Source organism: Varanus komodoensis, unplaced genomic scaffold (assembly GCF_004798865.1).
Source record: "Varanus komodoensis strain SLA01 unplaced genomic scaffold, ASM479886v1 scaffold16, whole genome shotgun sequence".
NCBI lineage: Eukaryota > Metazoa > Chordata > Lepidosauria > Squamata > Varanidae > Varanus > Varanus komodoensis.
This window is the reverse complement of record NW_025335468.1, coordinates 7740576-7761713: the sequence shown is the minus strand read 5'-3', so window position 1 is coordinate 7761713 and position 21138 is coordinate 7740576. Positions and strand designations below refer to the sequence as shown.

The 21138-nt window shown below is 42.9% G+C and overlaps 1 protein-coding gene across 1 annotated transcript in view; it reads left to right on the top strand.

The window, feature by feature from the left end:
* DUSP8 (dual specificity phosphatase 8) overlaps positions 1-21138 on the top strand; it is a 105318-nt gene that overhangs the window by 28599 nt on the left and 55581 nt on the right. Inside the window, exon 3 of the mRNA XM_044425731.1 lies at positions 12306-12444. Coding sequence (XP_044281666.1) covers positions 12306-12444 — 139 coding nt within the window. The remainder of the gene's footprint in view (positions 1-12305; positions 12445-21138) is intronic.

Genomic DNA, 21138 nt, shown 5'->3' with positions numbered 1-21138 from the left:
AAGGTTGGGTGGTCCATAGGACCAGGAAAAGACTGGAGAGGGCAAGTGAGCAACATATCCTTGTAAGCTTTCACATAAAAACCTGGTTCATGTATCACAGCTACCCACTATTGTTTAAACCCTAGATAGTCTTGAGCAAGTAAGTGTAGAGCTTGCCACCCACCTGTTTCTGTAGAGATAAACCAGGACAACTTGTCTCTGTATTATTTTGTGCAATGTCCAATTGTGACATTTGTAGATCAAGAACAACTTGGAATGTCCTCCTCTGACAACCCATAGGTCTGGATTCAGATGTCATGTGAGACAACCCAGAGACAGAGTATCCCTGAATTATTGAGCTCAGTGGTAGCTCACTTGCCCCTCTCCGTCATGACTACCCATCATGGGTAATCATGATGTGCAAACTGGATCATTGTGTTTTGTGCTGCAACTGGGATGCTGCTGAGGTATAGAGCAGCACTTACAGAGTAGAAGCTCCATCCCTTTCATCCTGAACATAACAGTCATTTGGGGAGAAGGGTGGTCCCCATCTTCCCATGGGATCGATATCTTTAAAATTAGAAATGGGTTCATGATTGTCAGAAGCTCAGCCTTGTTCTAATACTGCATTAATGGAGAATGATGGGGAATCTGGAGTTAATAAAGTTGGAGAGTCAATTAATAAAGGAATATAATTTACAGCAGCTATAGCCTGTCTTGTTATGCTTAAAGATGCAAAGATCACATCTTCCTGGCAAGGAACAATAAACCAATTGCAATATATTAATTGCATGCTAGATGTTGTGAGCCCTACCTCCAAATCATTATGCATCTCTACTATTGTCTCTTGCCATTTCACCATTTCATACTACAATTTCCAAACTTATTTTTATTGCAATGGAGACTTCAGAGATGCTTTTTTACCTTAATAGTTTCCCTGTTCAGGCACTCACCCCCATATGATAAAAATAAGGGGAAGAACAGCGCCACATTTCCTGTTTGCACTATTGCCTCTTAACCCTTGAATCACATAATCCTAGCGTTGCATCTCCAACCCTAGAGATGAAAGCTGGTATACCTGCACAATTACCCCATGTGATTTTGGAACCCTGCATGATCCTGGGACCCTGTGGTTTCCCCTCATGTGAGTATAATAGCATGAAGGGTGAAGGTCTGAATAAGGTTTGTTTGTTTTCAGGTGGTTTGTAATTTTATCTTACAATATTGTGTTATACTCTAAGGAAATTTTAATTTAGGGAGCAGGGAAAAAAGGAAACTTTTTTTCAGAATAGTGATTTCTGCATTATCAAATTTGGTCCTTGTGTAAAATATGCATGGAATTTATACAGCCCCTTTTAATCATTTATTTTTAACATATTTGCTGTCTTTAGCATCAGATACCTCACTTATATTTTATTTATTATTACATTTATACCCCACCTTTTTTTCTTCTTTAAGCTATGCAAGGCAATTTACATGGACCTCCTCCTCTTCATTTTTGGCCTTGCAACAATCCTGTGAGGCAAGTTAGACTGAGAGTAATTAACTGGCCCTAGCCAAATGAGACCTAGAACCCAGCTTGTCCAAGTCCTAATACAGTCCTCCAAATGCTAAGCCACCCCTTGAAGGACTGTCACTCCATGTCTTAGCTTCAGTCTTCCCTGTCAAGTTTGCAGCCATAGAATTAATCTCTTGTCTGTATGTGGTTGGGGTCTTCCTCTGGCCTGCTCAGGTAGTATATTCATCTAAGCACTGATTGTGAGGACCTCAGGGAAGTGGCAGTTTATTCCCTTGTCACATTTATATTCTAAAACTTCCTGCAAGACACGGACCAACTTACAGCCTGCCATGTTTCCCTCCAGGGAAGCCAAAGCAGTGCTTCTGACCTTCCTCCATTCTATACTCGTAATAATGCCGCAAGGTAAGGTTAAGCTGAGAGTTAGTGCCTGTCCCAAAATCATCCTGTGAGTTTCATGTCCGGGGTGGGGGTGGGGGGGGGGACTTGAGCCAAGGTCTCTCCAGTTCCACACCACCCTGGCAGTCTACCTCACACCTAGACCAGGTTGCACCCATGACATACCTTCAACCCTGGGTCATCTCCACACTTGTGTCGTAAAGAAAAATATGTTTAGAATACCAGTTTTGACTTTCCTTTGTCAGCAGCAAGACGTCTCCCAATTTCCTTGGGAGGAGAATGGACATGTGGAAGGCAGCAGGGCAGTGAATCACCCTCATGTTATTATGTGGGGTCTTTTTGTTTTTAACGGGAAAGGGGCAGGGGTGAGTGGAGCTGCTGCTGAGCAGCAGATGGCAGGAAGGGTGATGACATAGACACAATTGTCCTACCCCATTATTCTTTCTGACAGGCTCCTGCCCTCCTTTCTGGTTTGCTGCTAACAGAATTTGAAGCTGGGGAGGATTAAAGGGGGGCAGAGATCCTCAAAGGTGCCTCCATTTTGAGTTTATCCTTTATTTCTTTAAGGGTAAACACTAGTTGGGACTGAACAGTATTGTAGGTAAAGCCAGAGGCCCACCTGGTTTATGATCAGAAAGAATGATCTCCCAAGGAGAAGACAGAGGAGGGGAGACCAGTTTTTATGTATGTTCTATATAATTTGGATTGGTACATGAACAGGAAGCTTGTATTTTACTGTCATGCAGACTGGTCCTTTGCATGGTTATTCTGGAAGCTAGTTCCAACGAGATGATTGTGCAGTAGCTCATTTGAGACTTGCAGCCTGTTGAGTTGCCTTTTTCAGATTCAGGGGACCTGTACCTTGGAGGTACAGTCAGAGGACCTACACACTGGAGGTACAAGCCCTAGCACTCCAGTCAGATACGGGACTGGCACTGCATGCACCAGATGAGTACAGGTGTCTGCTCTACTTTGAACTGCCAGTTCTGCACACTGTGGCCTGTTTCACAAACAACAACCTTATGGCTTGCTGTTGAATTGTAGATAATGACAGTTTATGATTCTGCAACTATGTATAAACCCTGCACTATGGTTTGACTATGGGTTGCTAATCATGAGCAGTCCAGGAGGGACAACCTATGGTTTGTTTTTGGATTGTGAACTGTGGTTTGTGGATAGCAACCCATAATTAAACCCTAATGTACAGTTTGCACATAATGACAACTCATACTTCAGTGAAAACTCATACTCAACCTGCATTCAGAATTGTTGTTACATGAGAACCTGGTCTGTTTTATGCTTGTAGTTTGCTAATGGGGTGAGGGGGGCATTAAGTTGGGAGGCTGCAATTCATTTCCTTTGTTAGCAAGATGAAAGGGAGGGAGGTGATCAGTCCTGTGATTAAGAGAAAGCCAACTCAGAACAAATGTCATGTGGATGTTGAAATCCCATTGATTTCAGTGACATTTACTTTCATGTAGCTCTGTGTAGGTCATAGCCTTTTGACTGCAAGGGCAAATCAAGGGGACTCTGAGTTAAAAGATGCTGCGCTTCACTAATTGGGAGGTTTTGCTTTGATTTTTTTGGGTTCACACAAAATGATTATTTAAACAGTTGTGAGGTCTTGTCTGCCACATCTTGAAAGAGCAACTGCTCATAGTAGGTGCAGAACTGCTCTCATGGGGGTCTTGGTGACATGCATACTTTCTTTCGGGGTAGCTAAATGCAAAAGGGAACAGTGTTCCTGTGTCTTTAATGGTTAGCAAGAGTCCTTGTAATGCAGCAGTGGGAGGAAAACTCACAGCTATCAATGCAGGGGTGAACAACTTGTCGCTGTCCAGTTGTTTTGGCCTACAATTCCCATCAGCCCTTGCCAGCATAACCAATGGTAAGGGGTCATGAGAGCTATAGACCAGGATATCTGGATGGTTACAAGTGTGGTAGTCTTGTGGCTCTTTAGGAGCAGGAGGTGCCTTACGGTAAGTCAGACTAGTTTTGTTTAGGCCGCTACTGGCTGCTGTCACTGGCCGTGGCTTTCTAGGATTCGAGCATGGGACCTTCTTTGCCCGGCTATGCAAAACACCACACACTGGACCAGTTCAGAACTTCTTCATGTGTAACACGCATCTTACTACTGAGCCAGGGTCTCTCCTCCCAAGTAAAGAGGCCTTGTAGGTCAGGTGGACGGCTTCTTGTTATTGGCCCTGCCCTGTGCCTTTAATAGCAGCGCAGAAATAGCACACAGAAATTAGGTGGGTAAATCTTTTCCTATGCCTTTTGTTTCATTCCAAGTGCCTTTTAAAGAGAAAGGGTATGGAGAGCAATTCTCTTTCTAAACGGAGAGGTAGATGATAAAGCCTGAGATGGAGACAGAGTGGAAGGTTAATGGATGAGAAGGGGAAAGTGCTGAGAGCTTACAACTCTAAGCCACAGAAGTGTTCCAGGAGCCAGTAAAAATAAATTGTTGGGACTCCTATGCAATAGGGCACTAGCCACCATGCCTCTTAAAACAGGGATCCATGTAAGCTGTCACTCATTGCTTTTATAGTTAAAGCAATCCTGAAATGTATTTAAAGCATCCACACCCCTTCCCGCTCTTCCCCGCTTCTGAACTCTGTCCAGGCAGTTCACTGTTTACTCGATGTAGCCTGCTTGTGTGTTGCCAGTGCTTGTCTGGCATTTCTATTGCCTGAAACCTTATAACTTTAATAAGATATAAACCGTGTCGCATCCATCTGCCGTTGCTCAGCAACCCTTCAGTAATGCCCAAAACAAAGCTTCCCATGTGGAAGGAACACTAAATCCTACTGTGGGATAATTCTGCTTCCAAAGCTGTTGTTTCCTTCACTGCTAACAGTCCTTCCACCTGTAGCACCAGTGCACATTGCCCTGTTACCTTTGTCCTTGTGGATAAAACTAGAAGGATTACCTTCCTTGCCCTTTTTGGGTATGTGTAGATAATGTGACAAGGATAAACACCTACTGCAGTATTTATGAGCTGAAGGTGTTTGTATTCACACTGCAGATCGTATTTTCCAACTATGGTTTGAATACACAGGCAGGAAAAGCATTGTCAAGCCTAATGTCAAAATGCCCAAGCAAGTGCATTCTTTCTTGTAACCTGCAGTAGCAGCACCTTAGTTTCCCAATGTTTCTCTGATCCTCAGGCACAAACTGAGTGTGGTCATTGAAACATTGCGTATTGCATGTCCTTTCTAACTGGGTGATTCATACTGAAAACTTGGAATAAGTGTTAATGTCCTTCTTTGAAAAATAAAAATAAAAATGGCACCTTCTGTATTTTGGGGACAAATTCTGAGTTTCAGGATGAAGTCCTGCCTTTGAGAGTGTTTTCTGTTTAGGCATATGGAAGGCAATTCTTCCTTAGCCAATCTTAATGTCCCATAATCTCTCCCTTCAACTCAGCTCCTGCCCCTCTTAAGTTTCAAATACTACAGACAAAACCAAAAATCCCTTTCCACTGGAAATATTTAGTGAGGCATGACATGCCTGGCATTTATTTCTGCTGTTCTCTTTTAGCGGATTGTTTTGACAGTCATAATTGAGGGCTAAATTAGCATCAATAGCATCCCTCAAGTTTCATGCTGGCAGCCAGACACAAGTCAATCAGCAAGGGATGTGTTGAAAGTTGCCAGGCAACTGCACATGGTAAAGCAGGGTCCAGTGAACTCGAAACAACTTGGAATCGAATCTGTTTTCTCTGTGGATTTGCAAGTTGATTTTGCACACTTTTCTGTGTCCAGAGAAAGGTGTGTGGGATGTAGGTTTTTCTTCTTGTTGTTCATCTTGTTTAGGCTTTCATGGGCCTTTAAAATGTCTAATTCCTGGAATTATACAAAAATCCGATATGTTCCTATCTTGGCGAGTGTAACAGTATGCTCTTGAAGGTTAAATGCTGTGTCTTCTGCACATGGCCATGTCACATACATTCTAGTAGAATCAGCCCAGATGGATTAATAGACATTAACTATATATACACCCTTTCTATGTGGGGTTTGCTGGGGGGGGGGGGAGTTGCCACTGTCAATTCTAAAGGCTTTTGAAAGTGCTGTAGGATGTACACTAATTCCAAGTGCATGGTTTGATTAGAGCAAACTCTCTTCAGTTTGTGCCTCCCCTAAATAAGCTGCATTTCACTGTCCATTAGCTCAGCATAATGACAACAGACTAAACAGGACAAACTTGTCCATATGTATGTGTTTTAAGACAGGCATGTTGCTAACACCTGCGCACTAATCTAATCAGCTCTCCCAGAAAGCTGGAAAATGAGAGTCAGCAGGCTATTTTAGACTAGTCCATCGTTTAGCTTTGCCAAGCCATTTTGTCCAAACCTTTCCTATATTAAACATGTGTCCTCCATTAAATTACATAAATATCTTTTGAAAAGGCAGGGAGAGAAATGTTCCTGTATTCTGGATGTTGCAGTAGTGCAAGTGAAGTGGAGGGGAATTGGAAGTAGTTGCAGATATCTTGTGTACTGCTTGATTGGAGCATTTGAAGGTAAACAAACTTTCTCCTGGATGAAGCCTAGCAACACTGTGGTCGTTTGGGCAAGTAAGTGCTAATGTAAGCTATTCCTGTAGGGCAGGGATGAAGAACATGTGCTTCTCCAGATGCTTTACTACAGCTCTCATCAGTCCTGACCATTGGCCATGCTGGCTGGTGCGGATCAAGTCAAACAGCACGTGGAGGGTTACATGTTCCTTGCCCTTGCTGCAAGGGAAATGCCTTTTGTGTGTGTGGCACTGAAGAATGTCCCATGCTTTTGTGCTCGCTTAGGCTCTTGTATGCATAAAATAATGTTAGGAAGAAGACTGGCTCCAGACCAGAAAGGAGGGTATTTATATATTTGCAGAATAGTAAAAACAAAGAAAGTGCAAACTTACCTTGGCCCTTGCGTTCATGTGAAGGGTACTTAATTTTATGGGCCAGCGGAAGCCTGTCTCCTGAGTCAAAAGGGGCTCCAGAAGAACCTCTATGTCAGGAAAAGCACTATGCTGAATCTCAGAGATTCCTCTTTCAGCTTCAGGGAGGTGCCATCTTTTGTGCCCCTTCATCCTGCACCTCAGTTCTCTTAATAGAGAGGTGAGTACTTGTACGCCAGAACATCAGAAGGGCCACAGCTCTTACCAGACCTAGCCTGTATTGCCAGTGAGAGGGATCATGGGACATGCGAGCCATGATGCCTCAGCATTGGGACTTGACGTATCCACTCCTGCCTTAGTGGGATGATCAGTGTCAGATAGTGCTCAGAACTTACTTGTCAGTGCTCTTGTAGACTGATCTCTCCTTAGAGTGAGAGAAATCTGGAGCACTGGTGTTATATATGGAGTTTCAGCAATAAGGACTCCTTATCTATTCCATGGCAGAAAGAACATACGACTGTAGGTTACCAGGAATTTAGGTGCTTTACTAGATGTGGAACAATACGCCCTTCACCAAAGTAGCGTTGTGTTGGGCAGGATGGGTGTGTAGACAGGTTCCTAAAGCAATTGCTCACTTGAGGTGTACTGCAAAGTCAGATTCAGTCCACTACCTGGGCTATTGGTGGGCAGCATCAGTACTTGACATACCTGACACTTGAACCAATGAATCTTGGGGCCAAGCTTCAACTAAGAATCTGCTGACAAGACTAAATTATTTAAGCTGGTGTGAACAAAAAGGGACAGCAAAGAGTTGCTAAAGAATCCCTTCAGACTTCAGGAATGTGCACATATGATTTACTATAAGCATATACAAAGTGATGTGTATTGGGGAAAAATCTTAACTGTATGTGTATGGGATGGAATCTGAGCTGGCAGTGATTGACCAGGAAAAGGATCTGGAGGTTGTGGTTGATAACTCAATGAAAAGGCCTACCCAGTGTGATGCGGTGAAAAGGGCAAATTTTTGGTTGGGGATCATTAGTATAGTAATTAAACATTACACTGCCAGTGTAATAATGCTTTTATATAAATCTATGGCGTGGCCACACTTGGAATACTATATATAGTTCTGGTAGCTACATCTTAAAAAGGCTATTGTAGAGTTAGAAAAGGTGCAAAAAAAGACAACTAAAATAACTAAGGGGTTGGAGCAACCCTTCTGTGAGGAAAGCCTATGACACTTGGAGCTTTTTAACTTTGAAAAAAGATGATGTGTAAGGAAGACCTGAGAAATGTATACAAAATGATGCATAGTGAGGAGGAAGAGACATTTTCTCTCCCCTTCCGTAGTATTATAACCAAGAATCATCCCATGAAAATGAATGGTGGACCATTAAGGGCAGATAAAAGGAAGTACTTCTTCACATGACACAGAGTTAAACTATGGAATTCATTTCCACCAGATGTAGTGATGACTGCCAGATATTGCAGTCAGAGTTTCCCACAGGCAGCTGGTTGGCCACTGTGGGAGCAGAATGCTTCACTAGATGGACCGGGCCAATCCAACACAGCTCTTACTATGTCCCTAAATGTTAAGGGGAGAGCCATGGTTGGAATTCCCATGTACCTCTTCTGACTTAAAATGGGCAGAAGATAGATCAGGATCAGCTGGCAGATCTCCAGGAGATTTCCAGGTAGATCAGCAAGGATTTCCAACCCCCAGTGGTTTAATAGTAGCAAAAACTAAAGGCTGTTTCCCCTCCCAAATTAAGCTGCTAAAATCAAGGAAATGTGGGATAAAACAGGTGTATATTTGTTGTATGAAAGGACTCTGATGTGAACTACAGTTCCAGTAATGAACACAGTTTCATTCAGAAGCAATTTGTTCCTCAGGTCTTCATGTGCCTTTCTGAGCCCCTATTTTGGCTCCATTTGGTGAATCTTGAGGTTCAAATGAAAAACAAAGCAAAACAAAAACAAAGTCAATCTGAATTCCACTTGCCTCATTTTAACAGACACTTGCCTGCTGTGTCACAGCACTTTTCAAAGTTGTCCTCCTTATTAGCTGTGGAGGGGGAATTCTATAGGCACTAGTACTGATGCTTGTATGATTATCCCATCTCTTGCTAATCAAAGCTCCAGGACAATTTGGATCAGGGCTGCGGTGTTGGGGAAAGGATTAGATGTTCCCTTAGCCTCCCTTGCATGACAACCCCTATCCAGCTCCCAAGGGGGCATAGAATTCCTTTTACATGAATAAATTACAGGTCAGTTGCAGATCTCCCATGTATTATAAAGTTACAACCACAGAGGGCATATCTGACCACAAAGTTGAACTGGGATTCCTAAGAATGGTGGTTGTTTTCAAGGATTCTGAAGGAAGAATACTGGAGTCCCTCAGCAAACTAAAATTCTCAAGATTCTTTGGGAGAACCCTTGGCATCTTTAGTTTTGTTACCCGTACATGTAGTTTCTGGTGTGCATACTGGCTTGATTTGAAATGCCTTCCACAGCTGATCCATACTCCTGCTGTCAAGCTATCTGGAATGTAATGGAAAGAGCTGTTTAGCCCTTTCCTGTCCCCAACTGGCTGGCTGCATTCTCTCTCTCTCTGGCTTTGCTTCACCACAGCTGCCTTCCTATGACAGCAGAATGATAGATGTGCTTTGCGCCAGAGGGCAGAAGGCCGCCAGCTTGGAAGGCCGGCGTATGCCACCCATCAGCCTATTCAGAGGATGCATTCAGCCGTGGCACTGTGAGGATTTCATCAGTCTTTAATGCATTAACCTTTCATTAGGCACGGCAGTCTCTGACTGTGCCTTGCACTCCTTGCCGGTGTCATTCAGGCCATTCCTTAGGTATGGCATGAAGCCTTGTCATCGAAAGGAACCCCCTTTTGTCTCTATGTGGAATCAGTGATGCATTTCTGCAAACCCAATGATAGTGAAGCCCATGCGTTCTTTCCTAAAGCTGTGCAGTGTATCTGAATGAGATCTGTGTACCTGTGTTGGTGTTAAAGAAAATCTTCTCCTGCTTTAACCTGTGCGCATGCGCACACACACATATGCATGACATGCATCCAGATAACACACGTGGACATTTATAATATGCAGCATTTTGTGCCATCTAGATATACAGTGAGGAACTGGAAAAATAATGGATTGCTGGCCAGATGGGAAAGAACAGCTTATAAAAGTAGATGTGCTCTGCAATGTGAAGGTGCATAGTTACTGCCCTTGTTTGTGAAAAAGTTTTAACTTTGCTGATGAAGGCCAAGAAGTGTCTTCAGAGGGGTGCAAAGGATGCATTGCATTTGGGTTACCTGTTGTAGTCATCTGCTGTCACGTCATCTCTGACTTCCAGCAACCTTATGAAGGCCCTCCAAAATGTCCTGTCCTTGACAGCCCCACTCAGTTCTGTAAAGTCCCAGGCTGTGGCTACTTTTATGAAACTGTTCCATCCCATATTTGGTCTTCCTCTTCTGCTTTCAACTTGCCCTAGCCTGTTGAGTGGGTTCTAGATGCTCCCCCCTTGCCCGCCCCCCCTCCCTCCCTCCCTCCCTCCCTCGGAAAACTGACAACTGTCACCATTTAACAAATGATCTAGTAAAAATGGTACCTCTGATATTCTAGGACAGTGATGGCAAACCTTTTAGAGACCGAGTGCCCAAACTGTGACCCAAAACTCTCTTATTTATCACAAAGTGCTAACACTGCAATAAAACCTGAATACTGAGGTTTTAGTTTAGAAAAAACAATTCATACATTAACGTCCTTTGTCTTAAAAGAAAAACACAATAAAAGAGCTTTCAGTGATACAGCTTTTTAATTCTCTTTGCTAAATCTTAGATATTAAATTTCAATTTTTCATAAGAAAACTCAAAGCTAAAATCTTGTGTTAATAAAAATGAATGTATTTAAACTCAAAGCCAGTCCAAACACATACATACATACATACATTTATATCCTTGGCAGAGCACTGATGGGCCATGCAAAAACTCGGATGAGTTGCGGCTCATGACGCCACTGCCTGGTGCCGTTACTCCTTTTCGAGCATACGCATGGCCCTTATGTGCGCTGTTATCCAGTGCTCGGCTGCTGGGGTGATGCTGGGGCTACTTGGCTCACCTGCTGTGGCATGCGTGCCATAGGGTTGCCACCACTGTTCTAGGAGATGATAATGGTACAGGTTGGAAGCATGAAAATGAGGGTTCAAAAGAGAGGGGTTCTGTGTACATTTCAGCCTTGGTTGTCCAATTTTAATTTTCATGGGAGAAGTTACAGTGGTGGCTTTCAGTTTTACAGTCAATCAGTTAGAGGATGCGTCTTTTCATGTAATATATGTGATAGGACCTTGCATGCTGTCTCTGCAGAGAGCTCCACCTTCTTGCAGAGATCTGCGATGCAGTGTATCTCCCCACAGGAGCAGTGCCTAAGTTCTTGCTTGACTCAGTAGACTTCACTTCAAAGGAAGTGAGATATGGTGTAAATTGATGACCTGCAACTGCAAGGGACTGGACCCATTGGCCTTCTTGGGCCCTTCCAACTCTACTATTCTATGATTCTGTGTGTGACACATGTACTTCATTTGCTTCCATGTATTTGTAGCATCTAAAATAGCCGTCAACTCAGTAACTGTGTTCCTCATATCGGATATATCCCTGTCCATGATGAGCACTGCTGTGCTCAGCTATCCAAAGGCTGCCTGATCTTTGAAACAATTTTCCCATTTTTTCTGGACTAATCATCATGCCTGGAGGCTGAAACTTCTTCCACAATTCCTATATCATACCTCCTTTCTAAATCGCTTATCTAAACCTGACTCATCTGTCAGGTTTGTATTAACCCCATTGTCTCTCTTTGAAACGCATTCCAACTACCATATAACTGAACTGAATGTGAATTTCCCATCCACTACCTCCTCTTGCCTCCCTTGTGTCAAGTTTCAGTTTTATAAACTCCTGAGAAGGGACATGACTACCATTCTCTAGCCAATATTCCTAGTGCCCAAAACCACTGAAAAGTTATTTCAGCATAGGATACAAGAAATCGCAGTCAAGTCTCCCCATCCCTGACATAAAAACCAGGTCAGTAATGCATTAAATAGCTAACAAACTTGCTTTCCTTTCATGATACCCAAAATCATCTGCATGAAGTAGATGCTGCACTCTACCTTTGGCAGGGTAAATTGATGGGCAGCAAATTTTTCATATACTTTCTTAGAAAAGCCAGAATAAGAAATTACATTGTATTTGGTGCAGCCACATATCTGCAATTGCTTTATCATGTCATTCCTCCATCTATCCATCTGTCTGATCTATCCATCTTCCTCCTGTTGTTTCTTCTGCCCATTTTAAGAATAATCAGGAGATGTCACATAAAAGAATGTAGGGAGCCATTGTACCCCTCAGCTGGGGACAGTGGAGACAACCATTTCTCAGTTCAGTTTGAAAGCAGTGTACCAGTAACATTTACAGATTAACTTTTCCATCCATGCTAAGCTTTTTTGTTTTGCTTGTCTTGCAGGTAGAGGCAGAAAAGCACCAAGATGTTGTGGTCTATGACCAGAGCACACGGGATGCAAGTGGTCTGTCACCTGACAGTTTCCTCTCCATTCTCCTTGGCAAGCTGGACAGCTGTTTCCACAATGTGTCCATCCTCACAGGTAGGAATTGTTAGCTGTACAGGGAAAACCGATAGTGTTCCAGTGAGTGCAGTCAGAAAGCACATCAGAGAGCCACTTTGCTGACTGGGTCTGCTTAGTGCTGGAGGGGGGACCACATGCAGCCACATTGAGTTTCACGATGGAAGATGGATGGGATATAAATGAAATAAATACATGCTCTGATTAGCTTGAGTATGGAAGAAATCTTTTCTGAGGACTTTACGTTTTGTTGGTAAACCAGCGCTAGAAAGCCACTGAGTGTCATTCCTTGCCATTAAGTATTCTTCAGGTAGACCACTTTGCCTCCGTCGCCTTCCTTGTGCAGTGTGTGCATGGAATGTTGGAACAGGTGGACCTTTCGTCTGATCGAGCGTGGTGTTTCTTACCTTCCTAGGAGTGAAATGGAATGTGCTGCTGCATTTTAGCGAAGGCGGAAGTGCTGCTGGAGTGAATGATACTGTTGCCTGCATTCATATAGATGGCAATAATGGGTATAGCAATATTGGCTACCAGGCAGTACAGAAATAAATACAAATATTAATTCTAGTCTCTCGGAGTATGATTTATGCCCTGTATCTGTAACTGGTAATCTTGGCAGTCCTTGGCAGCTCTGGAAAATTGTCATTCCAGAATTTACTAGGAATGGAGATTTTCTGAGGGATGGCATAATGTGTCATGTCACTAGGACCAATGTGTGAGGGATCTTTGGAAAGCATTTTCACTGTATCCAGGTTTCAGGTGGCCGTGAAATAAATAGCAACCTAAGTAGACCCAGAAATCGCTTCACTCTAGCCACTCCACGTATCTTCCTAAACCCACTTTTTTTTTTTTTTTTTTTTGCCAAAAAGGTAACATTATTTGAAATGGAGTGAGATCTCTAAGGATTTTTTTAAAGAAAAAAACAGCTCTGAAACAGGAAGAGACCCCCATTTTCACTGCAGTGAAAGTTGCAGAGTTGATGTGCCGTTAGATAAGTTGCTTGTTTCGAACAGGAAATAAGCTGGGATTCCAGACTCAGCAACTTTTCATATGGAAGGAACTTCTAAGTGATAGCTGATGTTAAGACAAGGGTATGTGATGGTGCCACCTCATCTTAACTAGCTTGGGAACCCTGTAATTTAAAAGATAAGAGGAAAATATGCAATGCAGTATTCTTATGAAATTCTAGCAATTATATAGCCACATCTTTTGGAATGCCTTTGCCCATGTCATCAGTTTAAAGCAATGCCTGTGAAATGTATGAGACAATCTCCTGCTTACCCTCTTATATTGCACACAAGTGTATGTTGAAGATGGACATGTATTCTGGAATGGGATGGGATGGGCATTCAGGCATTCCCTTAAACGGTTAAGTTGAGCACATGAGCAGAGAGAGCACACTAGTTGTGCCACCTTCGCTGTTGCATTCATAGCCTCTAGTTGTGGAAGGCAACTTTCTAAAAAAGGAGACGGTTCTGTACCTGTGGAAGCTCTCCATGCAAGTCTTTCACAAATGTTAGAACTGAGCAGGTCAGGGTTAGCATGCCCCCTTTCCTTTGTTTGCTCTACCCAGTTTAGGAATCATGAATAGGGGTTAATAATATTGTCTTATTCAATTTTTCATTGTTATTGTCATTTGAAGCTTTGAAGGTAATATCTTTACCTAGAATGTGAATTTCTAGAAATGCTGAAACCATCAGGGAGGGGACTATATGAGGGAAGGGGAGAAAAAACATGAGGGGAGCTGAAATTTAAGAATACTTATCAAATATTAACTTACTCAAGGAAAGTGAAATGTATTACATTATAAGTTGTATAATTTGGAAAGTGGATATAATTGTACCGCTTCATGTATTTATGGAATTTTAAGGTATAGGTGGTTACTTTTAGTCAAACAGTTGCTACCCCGTGTTTAAGCAGGCTGCTATGTGCTAATAACCCCTTCAAGAATCACTGCCTTGTCGTGGCAAAGGGGCTCGTGTAGCTCAATGAAGCTATGAGCTATGCCGTGCAGGGCCACCCAAGAGGGACAGGTCATAGCAGAGAGCTCTTGACAAAAGCTGATCCACTAGAGAAGGAAATGGCAACCCACTCCAGTATCTTTGCCATGACAACCCCATGGACAGTACCAAAAGACAAAAAGATATGACGCCGGAAGATGAGCCCCTCAGGTCAGAAGGTGTGTCCAGTGTGCTACTGGGGAAGAGCAGAGGGCTAGCACTAGTAGCGCCAGAAAGAATGAAGCGACTGGGTTAAAGCTGAAAGGACACTTTCAGCCCAATTGAAATGACTCTAGATAATTCATTTCCTCCAAGACTACTTGGAGCTGCCCAGCCACAACTCACTCGAACACCTTGTCCAGGAAGGAAATGTTGGCTATAGGACAGTAGTTGTATACATCCTCAGGATCCATGTGTGGCCTTTTAAGAAGTGTAACCACTGCCATCTTTAAACAGTGTACAAGAGGTAGCAACTAAAACCATCCCAAAGAAAAAGAAATGCAAGAAAGCAAAATGGCTGTCTGAGGAAGCTTTACAAATAGCTGAGGAAAGAAGGGAAGCAAAATGCAAGGGAGAAAGATACACCCAATTGAATGCAGAATTCAGAGAATAGCTAGAAGAGATAAGAATGCCTTCTTATACGAACAGTGCAAAGAAATAGAAGAAAACAATAGCATCGGGAGGACCAGAGATCTCTTCAAGAAAATTGGAGGTATGAAGGGAATGTTTCATGCAAAGATGGGCATGATAAAGGACCAAAATGGCAGGGACCTAACAGAGGCAGAAGGGATTAAGAAGAGGTGGCAAGATTGCACAGAAGAACTATACAAGAAAGAGCTTAACGTCCCTGATAAGCACAATAGGGTGGTCACTGATCTCAAGCCAGTCATCCTGGAATGTGAAGTCAAATGGGCCTTAGGAAGTCTGAGCAACAACAAAGCTAGTGGAGGCGACAGTATTCCAGCTGAGGTATTAAAAATCCCAAAAGACGATGCAGTAAAAGTGCTACACTCAATATGCCAGCAAATTTGGAAAACTCAACAGTGGCCACAGGATTGGTAAAGGTCAATTTACATTCCAATTCCAAACAAGGGCAATGCCAAAGAATGTTCAAACTACCGCACCATCGCACTCATTTCACATGCTAGCAAAGTGATGCTCAAAATCCTACAAGCTAGGCTCCAGCAGTATGTGGACCGAGAACTACCAGAAGTACAGGCAGGATTTCGAAGAGGGAGAGGAACTAGAGATCAAATTGCCAACATACGCTGGATCATGGAGAAAGCTAGGGAGTTCCAGAAAAACATCTACTTCTGCTTCATTAACTATGCTAAAGCCTTTGATTGTGTGGATCACAACAAATTGTGGCAAGTTCTTAAAGAGATGGGAGTACCAGACCATCTTATTTCTCTCTTGAGAAACCTGTATGCGGATCAAGAAGCAACAGTGAGAACTGGACACGGAACTACTGATTGGTTCAAAATTGAGAAAGGAGTTCGGCAAGGCTGTATACCGTCGCCCTGCCTATTTAACTTATATGCAGAGCACATCATGAGAAAGGTGGGGCTAGGTGAATCACAAGTTGAAATTAAGATTGCCAGGAGAAATATCAACAACCTCAGGTATGCAGATGATGCCACTCTAATAGCAGAAAGTGAAGAGGAACTAAAGAGCCTCTTGATGTGGGTGAAGGAGGAGAGTGCAAAACTCAACATTAAGAAAACTAAGATCATGGCATCCGGTCTTCTCACTTCCTGGCAAATAGATGGGGAAGAAATGGAGGTAGTGACAGATTTTATTTTCCTGGGCTCCAAGATCACCGCAGATGGGGACTGCAGCCAAGAACTTAAAAGACGCTTTCCCCTTGGGGGGAAAGCTATGGCAAATCTAGACAGCATACTAAAAAGCAGAGACATCACCCTGCCGACAAAAGTGCTTATAGTCAAGGCTATGGTTTTCCCAGTTGCAATGTATGGCTGTGAAAGTTGGACCATAAGGAAGGCTGAGTGCCGAAGAATTGAGGCCTTTGAGCTGGTGGAGACTCCTGCAAGTCCCTTGGACTGCAAGGCAATCAAACCAGTCAGTCTTAGAGGCGATCAACCCTGAGTGCTCTTTAGAAGGCCAGACACTAAAGATGAAACTCAAATACTTTGGCCACCTAATGAGAAGGAAGGACTCCCTGGAGAAGACCCTGATGCTGGGAACAGTAGATGGCAAAAGAAGAAGGGGACGGCAGAGGATGAGATGGCTAGATGGAGTCACTGGGGCAGCGGGTGTGAGCTTAAGTGGACTCTGGGGGATGGTGAAGGACAGGAAGGCCTGGAGGAATTTTGTCCATGGGGTTGCGATGGTCAGACACAACTTTGCAACTAACAACAACAACAACACGCTAATGAACCTGGTAGGAACTTTGCTACTGCAGTATGTGGTGATGGCTGTTAAGGGGGTGCAGGGTGAGCAAAGTCAAGGAGGATGAGTCCACCAGTGGCTGTTAGTTGTGATGAATCTTCCTGCTCAGATGCAGGGTACAGAGTAGCAAGCTGGAGAGAAGGCAGCCTCGTGTTGGGCACGTGGCCGTGCAATGAATTGCTGCAAAGGAAATAGGAATAGCTGTAGCTGCCAGTTCTACCTTTGGTCACATGACTATTCTTTACTTTGACTGTTCTGTGGGTACATGCACTGAGGAAGGATGGGTGTATAAATGGCATTTTTCCATAAGACTAAAGGAAAAGCTAGTACAAAGTCTAATTTGCCCAGCAGAGGGGAGTGTTTCACATCCACAGAAATCGATGTACCCCCTTGCTACCCCCAGTTAGAAATGAGGGAGAAATTTGTTTGATCCACATTGTAATATGGACTGGCTCTAAGCTGTACATACTGAGTCAGTACAGGAATCAGAAAGCAAATACCTTTTTCATGTTTCATAGGAGAACTGCATTATGCAGTACAGTTGTCCAATAAAAAAGAAATGCATATTAAAAGAAATGCACACAAAATCAAAAAGAATCAGAATACTCACAGAAACATATAAACATATTTCTTCTAAAATGTGCTTTTTTTCTCCCAGTATTCTTGTAGATGTTTCTCCTAAGTCATAAATTAGGCAAATTTATCACAATTTTTTTTACCCAAGCGTAAATGCAAAAAATATGTTGAAAGATATGCATATAATAATGCATATGAATGTTCATGTAGATTTTGTATTAAAATGTATCCTACAATTCAGAAAAAGATGCTGAAATGGGACAGAACAACCTTTTTATTTCAAAAAGTTTGAAAAATATGGAAACTGAAATTGACAGATTCTAGCTCAGGAAGTGCAGATGATCACAAGATTACTGAGAAATACGTAAGTTCATTTGTCACATCACCACAGACTCGCTTCTGCATGTGTCTCTTTCTCACCTGTGCCACAGCTATCTGATCCTTCATTGAAGTCACTTCCGTGAAACAGGCAGCCAGCAGAGGTATGATTAGAGAATAGGACATTGACAGTGAATGCCTTTGCAAGCTTACTGAGCCCCAATCACTTCAGTGGGAAATATGCCCAGATAAGTTTGTTGTTCTGAATTGCAACCTCAGAGAAAAATAACTTGTAGGCCGGCAGGGAAGGCAGCTACAGTCCTAATACCTTCTCCCCACCCTGCCCTTGGTTCAGCTGTGCCTAGCCATGTTAGTGTGTGCAGAGTGACTGAATGAGCAGGGCCCTTTTCCAGAACTCTTAAAAATTAATCAATGGATTCATTCGGAAAGAGGAAAAGGAGGGTGACTGTGGGAGTTTCATTGCAATGAATCAGGGTCCCTAAGGGACTCTTATCCCCAACCACAGACCATGCGGTGAAGTGGCTAAGGAAGCACGATATTCTAATTATAGCCCTTTGGTGGAGTGTGTACAGCTACAATGCTAGGGAGCTCCCAGGGAGAGGCGTGAATGAATGAAATCCTCCAAGTGGTCAAAGAAGGGGAAAAGCAGAGGAAGGTTAAAGCTCTCATTCATTTCATTAGGAAGGCAGCTCTTAGGCCTGTCTTCTTTCCCAGCACACAGTGACAAGGTGCTCTTGGCATAATCTGAAGCAAGGCTTATGGGCAGCTTGCTCATAGGCTTGGACATTTAGCCTGTGTAGCAACTGACTCTATTAAAGGAAAACAATCCTGTCACCCCCCCCCCACACACCTCCTTTGATGTTAAAATTTGACCACCTATATATTCAATAACAAACTTGGCTCCTCTTGTCCTGTTTGGCATGGCTCTTAGGCCTAGTTCACTAAGGAGATAAATTTCTGTATTGGCTATACCATTCAGAGAATTTCTGCATGAGGTACTTATGGATGGTTATGAGTTCTTTATATGTTTGTTTGTTTGTAAACAGTGTTTTCTGCAAGTTTTTAAGGAACAAAATGGGGCATTATTTCTGAAAGCAACAAAATGCAATTGTTTCCACTTGCAAGTCTGCTGTACTACGGTGCTACCTGGGGATTGTACAGTGGAAAAGCAGGAAAGGAAACATGTATGTGTGATACTCAGATCTCAGTTCTGTGATAGAGCTGAAAGTAGGTACAGCAGATTAATGGCTTTGTTGAAAAGTCTTCAGATTGCAGGTGGGGGCTTACTGATGAAGAATAAATTAATACTGTACATGAAAAAACAAGGTAAGTTATGCATATGTAATGTTTTTCTTTGAAGAAGCATGCAGTCATGTGAGCTCGTTCCAGCAATCTGAGGTATTGCTGCCCAGGAACAGGTTTTCCATCTCAGCAAGAACTAGGCCTTAGTTAGCTCTGTGCTTAAATGCCTGTGGGGCACTCATTAAAAGTCCTTTGTTACCATTTTCTGCCTTCCTCAGAGTCATTGACATCTCATTAGTAGTCCATGTAGCAGTATGTAGCCTTTCCAGAGTACATTGGAGGTAATACAACGCTAAACAAAGTTTGCTAAGTACAGGTTTGGGATTTAATTGTTAGCAAGTACCTTTATGGAAAGGAACATCGGGATTAAAAAGGAATTACAGTTCTAATGGAAGCCCCTGAAATGGTGAACAAGTGGACATTGGTAGTTGTTTTGGTATTTTGTGTGGTTAACCTGACCTCAGGCATTGTTGTGCACTAAAGCAGTGTAGGACTATTCGCAATTTGAAGCCAGAAACCTCTGCTTTCTGGGCTGCTGGGCCTGTAACTTCTGATTACCAGGTTGAGATCCCTTCTGAATAAAATGGTTATGCCTCCTGTTTTATATTGGTCAGGGGGTACTGAAGTCCTTTGAAGATTCTTGCTCTGTTGCAGATGGGTCTGGTCTGATTAAGTGTAGAAAGATATGTCACTTTTGTCATATCAGTAATGTGGAATGTTTGTTTCCTCTCTCTAGGCAGGTTCTGTTGGGAAAATGTGGGTAAATTCTGTCTGAAAATCATTACTCCTGTGTGCCTTTGCATTGTGGGCTCAAATCCTGTCTTCCTTCTCAAAACCAAGCTGTCACTGTTTAAAATGGCATTCCGCCCCCCCCCCCCACTCCTTTCTCTCACCTTTAGCTGTAGGCTACAGTAGGCCATTTTAGCCCAAACATACATTATAAATAGTCATTGTTGGAATTCAGTTTACAATAATCTTTTGATAGCCCAGAGGGCTTCATGTGCCCTGATCATGCAGAATGTTTAGAGTCAAGGTAGGGGTCTGAGCTTATCATGAATAGTTTCTAGTGGCTTGAATTTGCATGTCTGAGCAGACTTGGAGATGGGTTCAAGTTACTCAACTAAAGTGTCAATACTAATCATTGTTACAGTGTGATTGACTGACATTTCTTTATCTGTTCTGTACGTGATGAGCTCAGAATCTTATTGTAACCTCTGCATTCTGTCATCAATTGCCCTGTACCTGTGTACCTATAAGTGCCCTGTAATGGTATTGAAGCTTGGCAGCAGGGTTCATCTCTGCCTGCCCGGTAGTGCACCCTGCATTATTGTGAGTGTACCGCGGGAACCTTGGGGGTTAATACAATAAAGCCTCAGATGGTCTGGACGCTTGGTCTTTCCCACGAACCCAAGTTTTATTCTCTCTTCTCAAATTGAGATTCCGGGATTCTGACAGTTCACACATCATGCTAGCCCACCCCACAAATAAGCCACAAGGCCTTTATTGTTGCAGAATAACCCACACTACATTCAACAGATTATACCCAACAGCAGTACCAGCTTTGAAAAGGAGTTGTGAAAGGGTTGGGGAATTAATATTTCTCCTTTCTAGAGTAGCTGGTAGGTCATGGAAATGTTGGAAAAAATAGAAGGCACTGAGAAGTTCAGTTCAACACTTAAAAATGAGAGGGCTATTTGCCAAGAGAGAGATATTGGACCCCACCCCCCTTGTGGTACATTAATCTTTTGATTCCCCTCTCATTTTGCTTCTGAATTGCTCTAGAAGGTCTTCCCTTCCTCTGTTATTTCTTCCCCACATTTTCACAGCCATGTGAAAATTATGGATAGGCACTTTCAGCTGTCAATTTCCTTGTATGTTTCCTATTTCTCTTAGCTGCTGCCTCTCACAGCCAAAACACACAAGGAGTTTGACCAGGCAAACTGCCCTATCAGATAGCCACTAGTGTGTTCTTGTGAAAATAATAATAATAGTTCAAGAATTACTTTTCAACCCCAACTGTGCATTTTTGAAGTGCTGAAAAATAAAAATAAAGAAGCCAGGGCATGACTGATGGTCCTTCCAAAGTGCC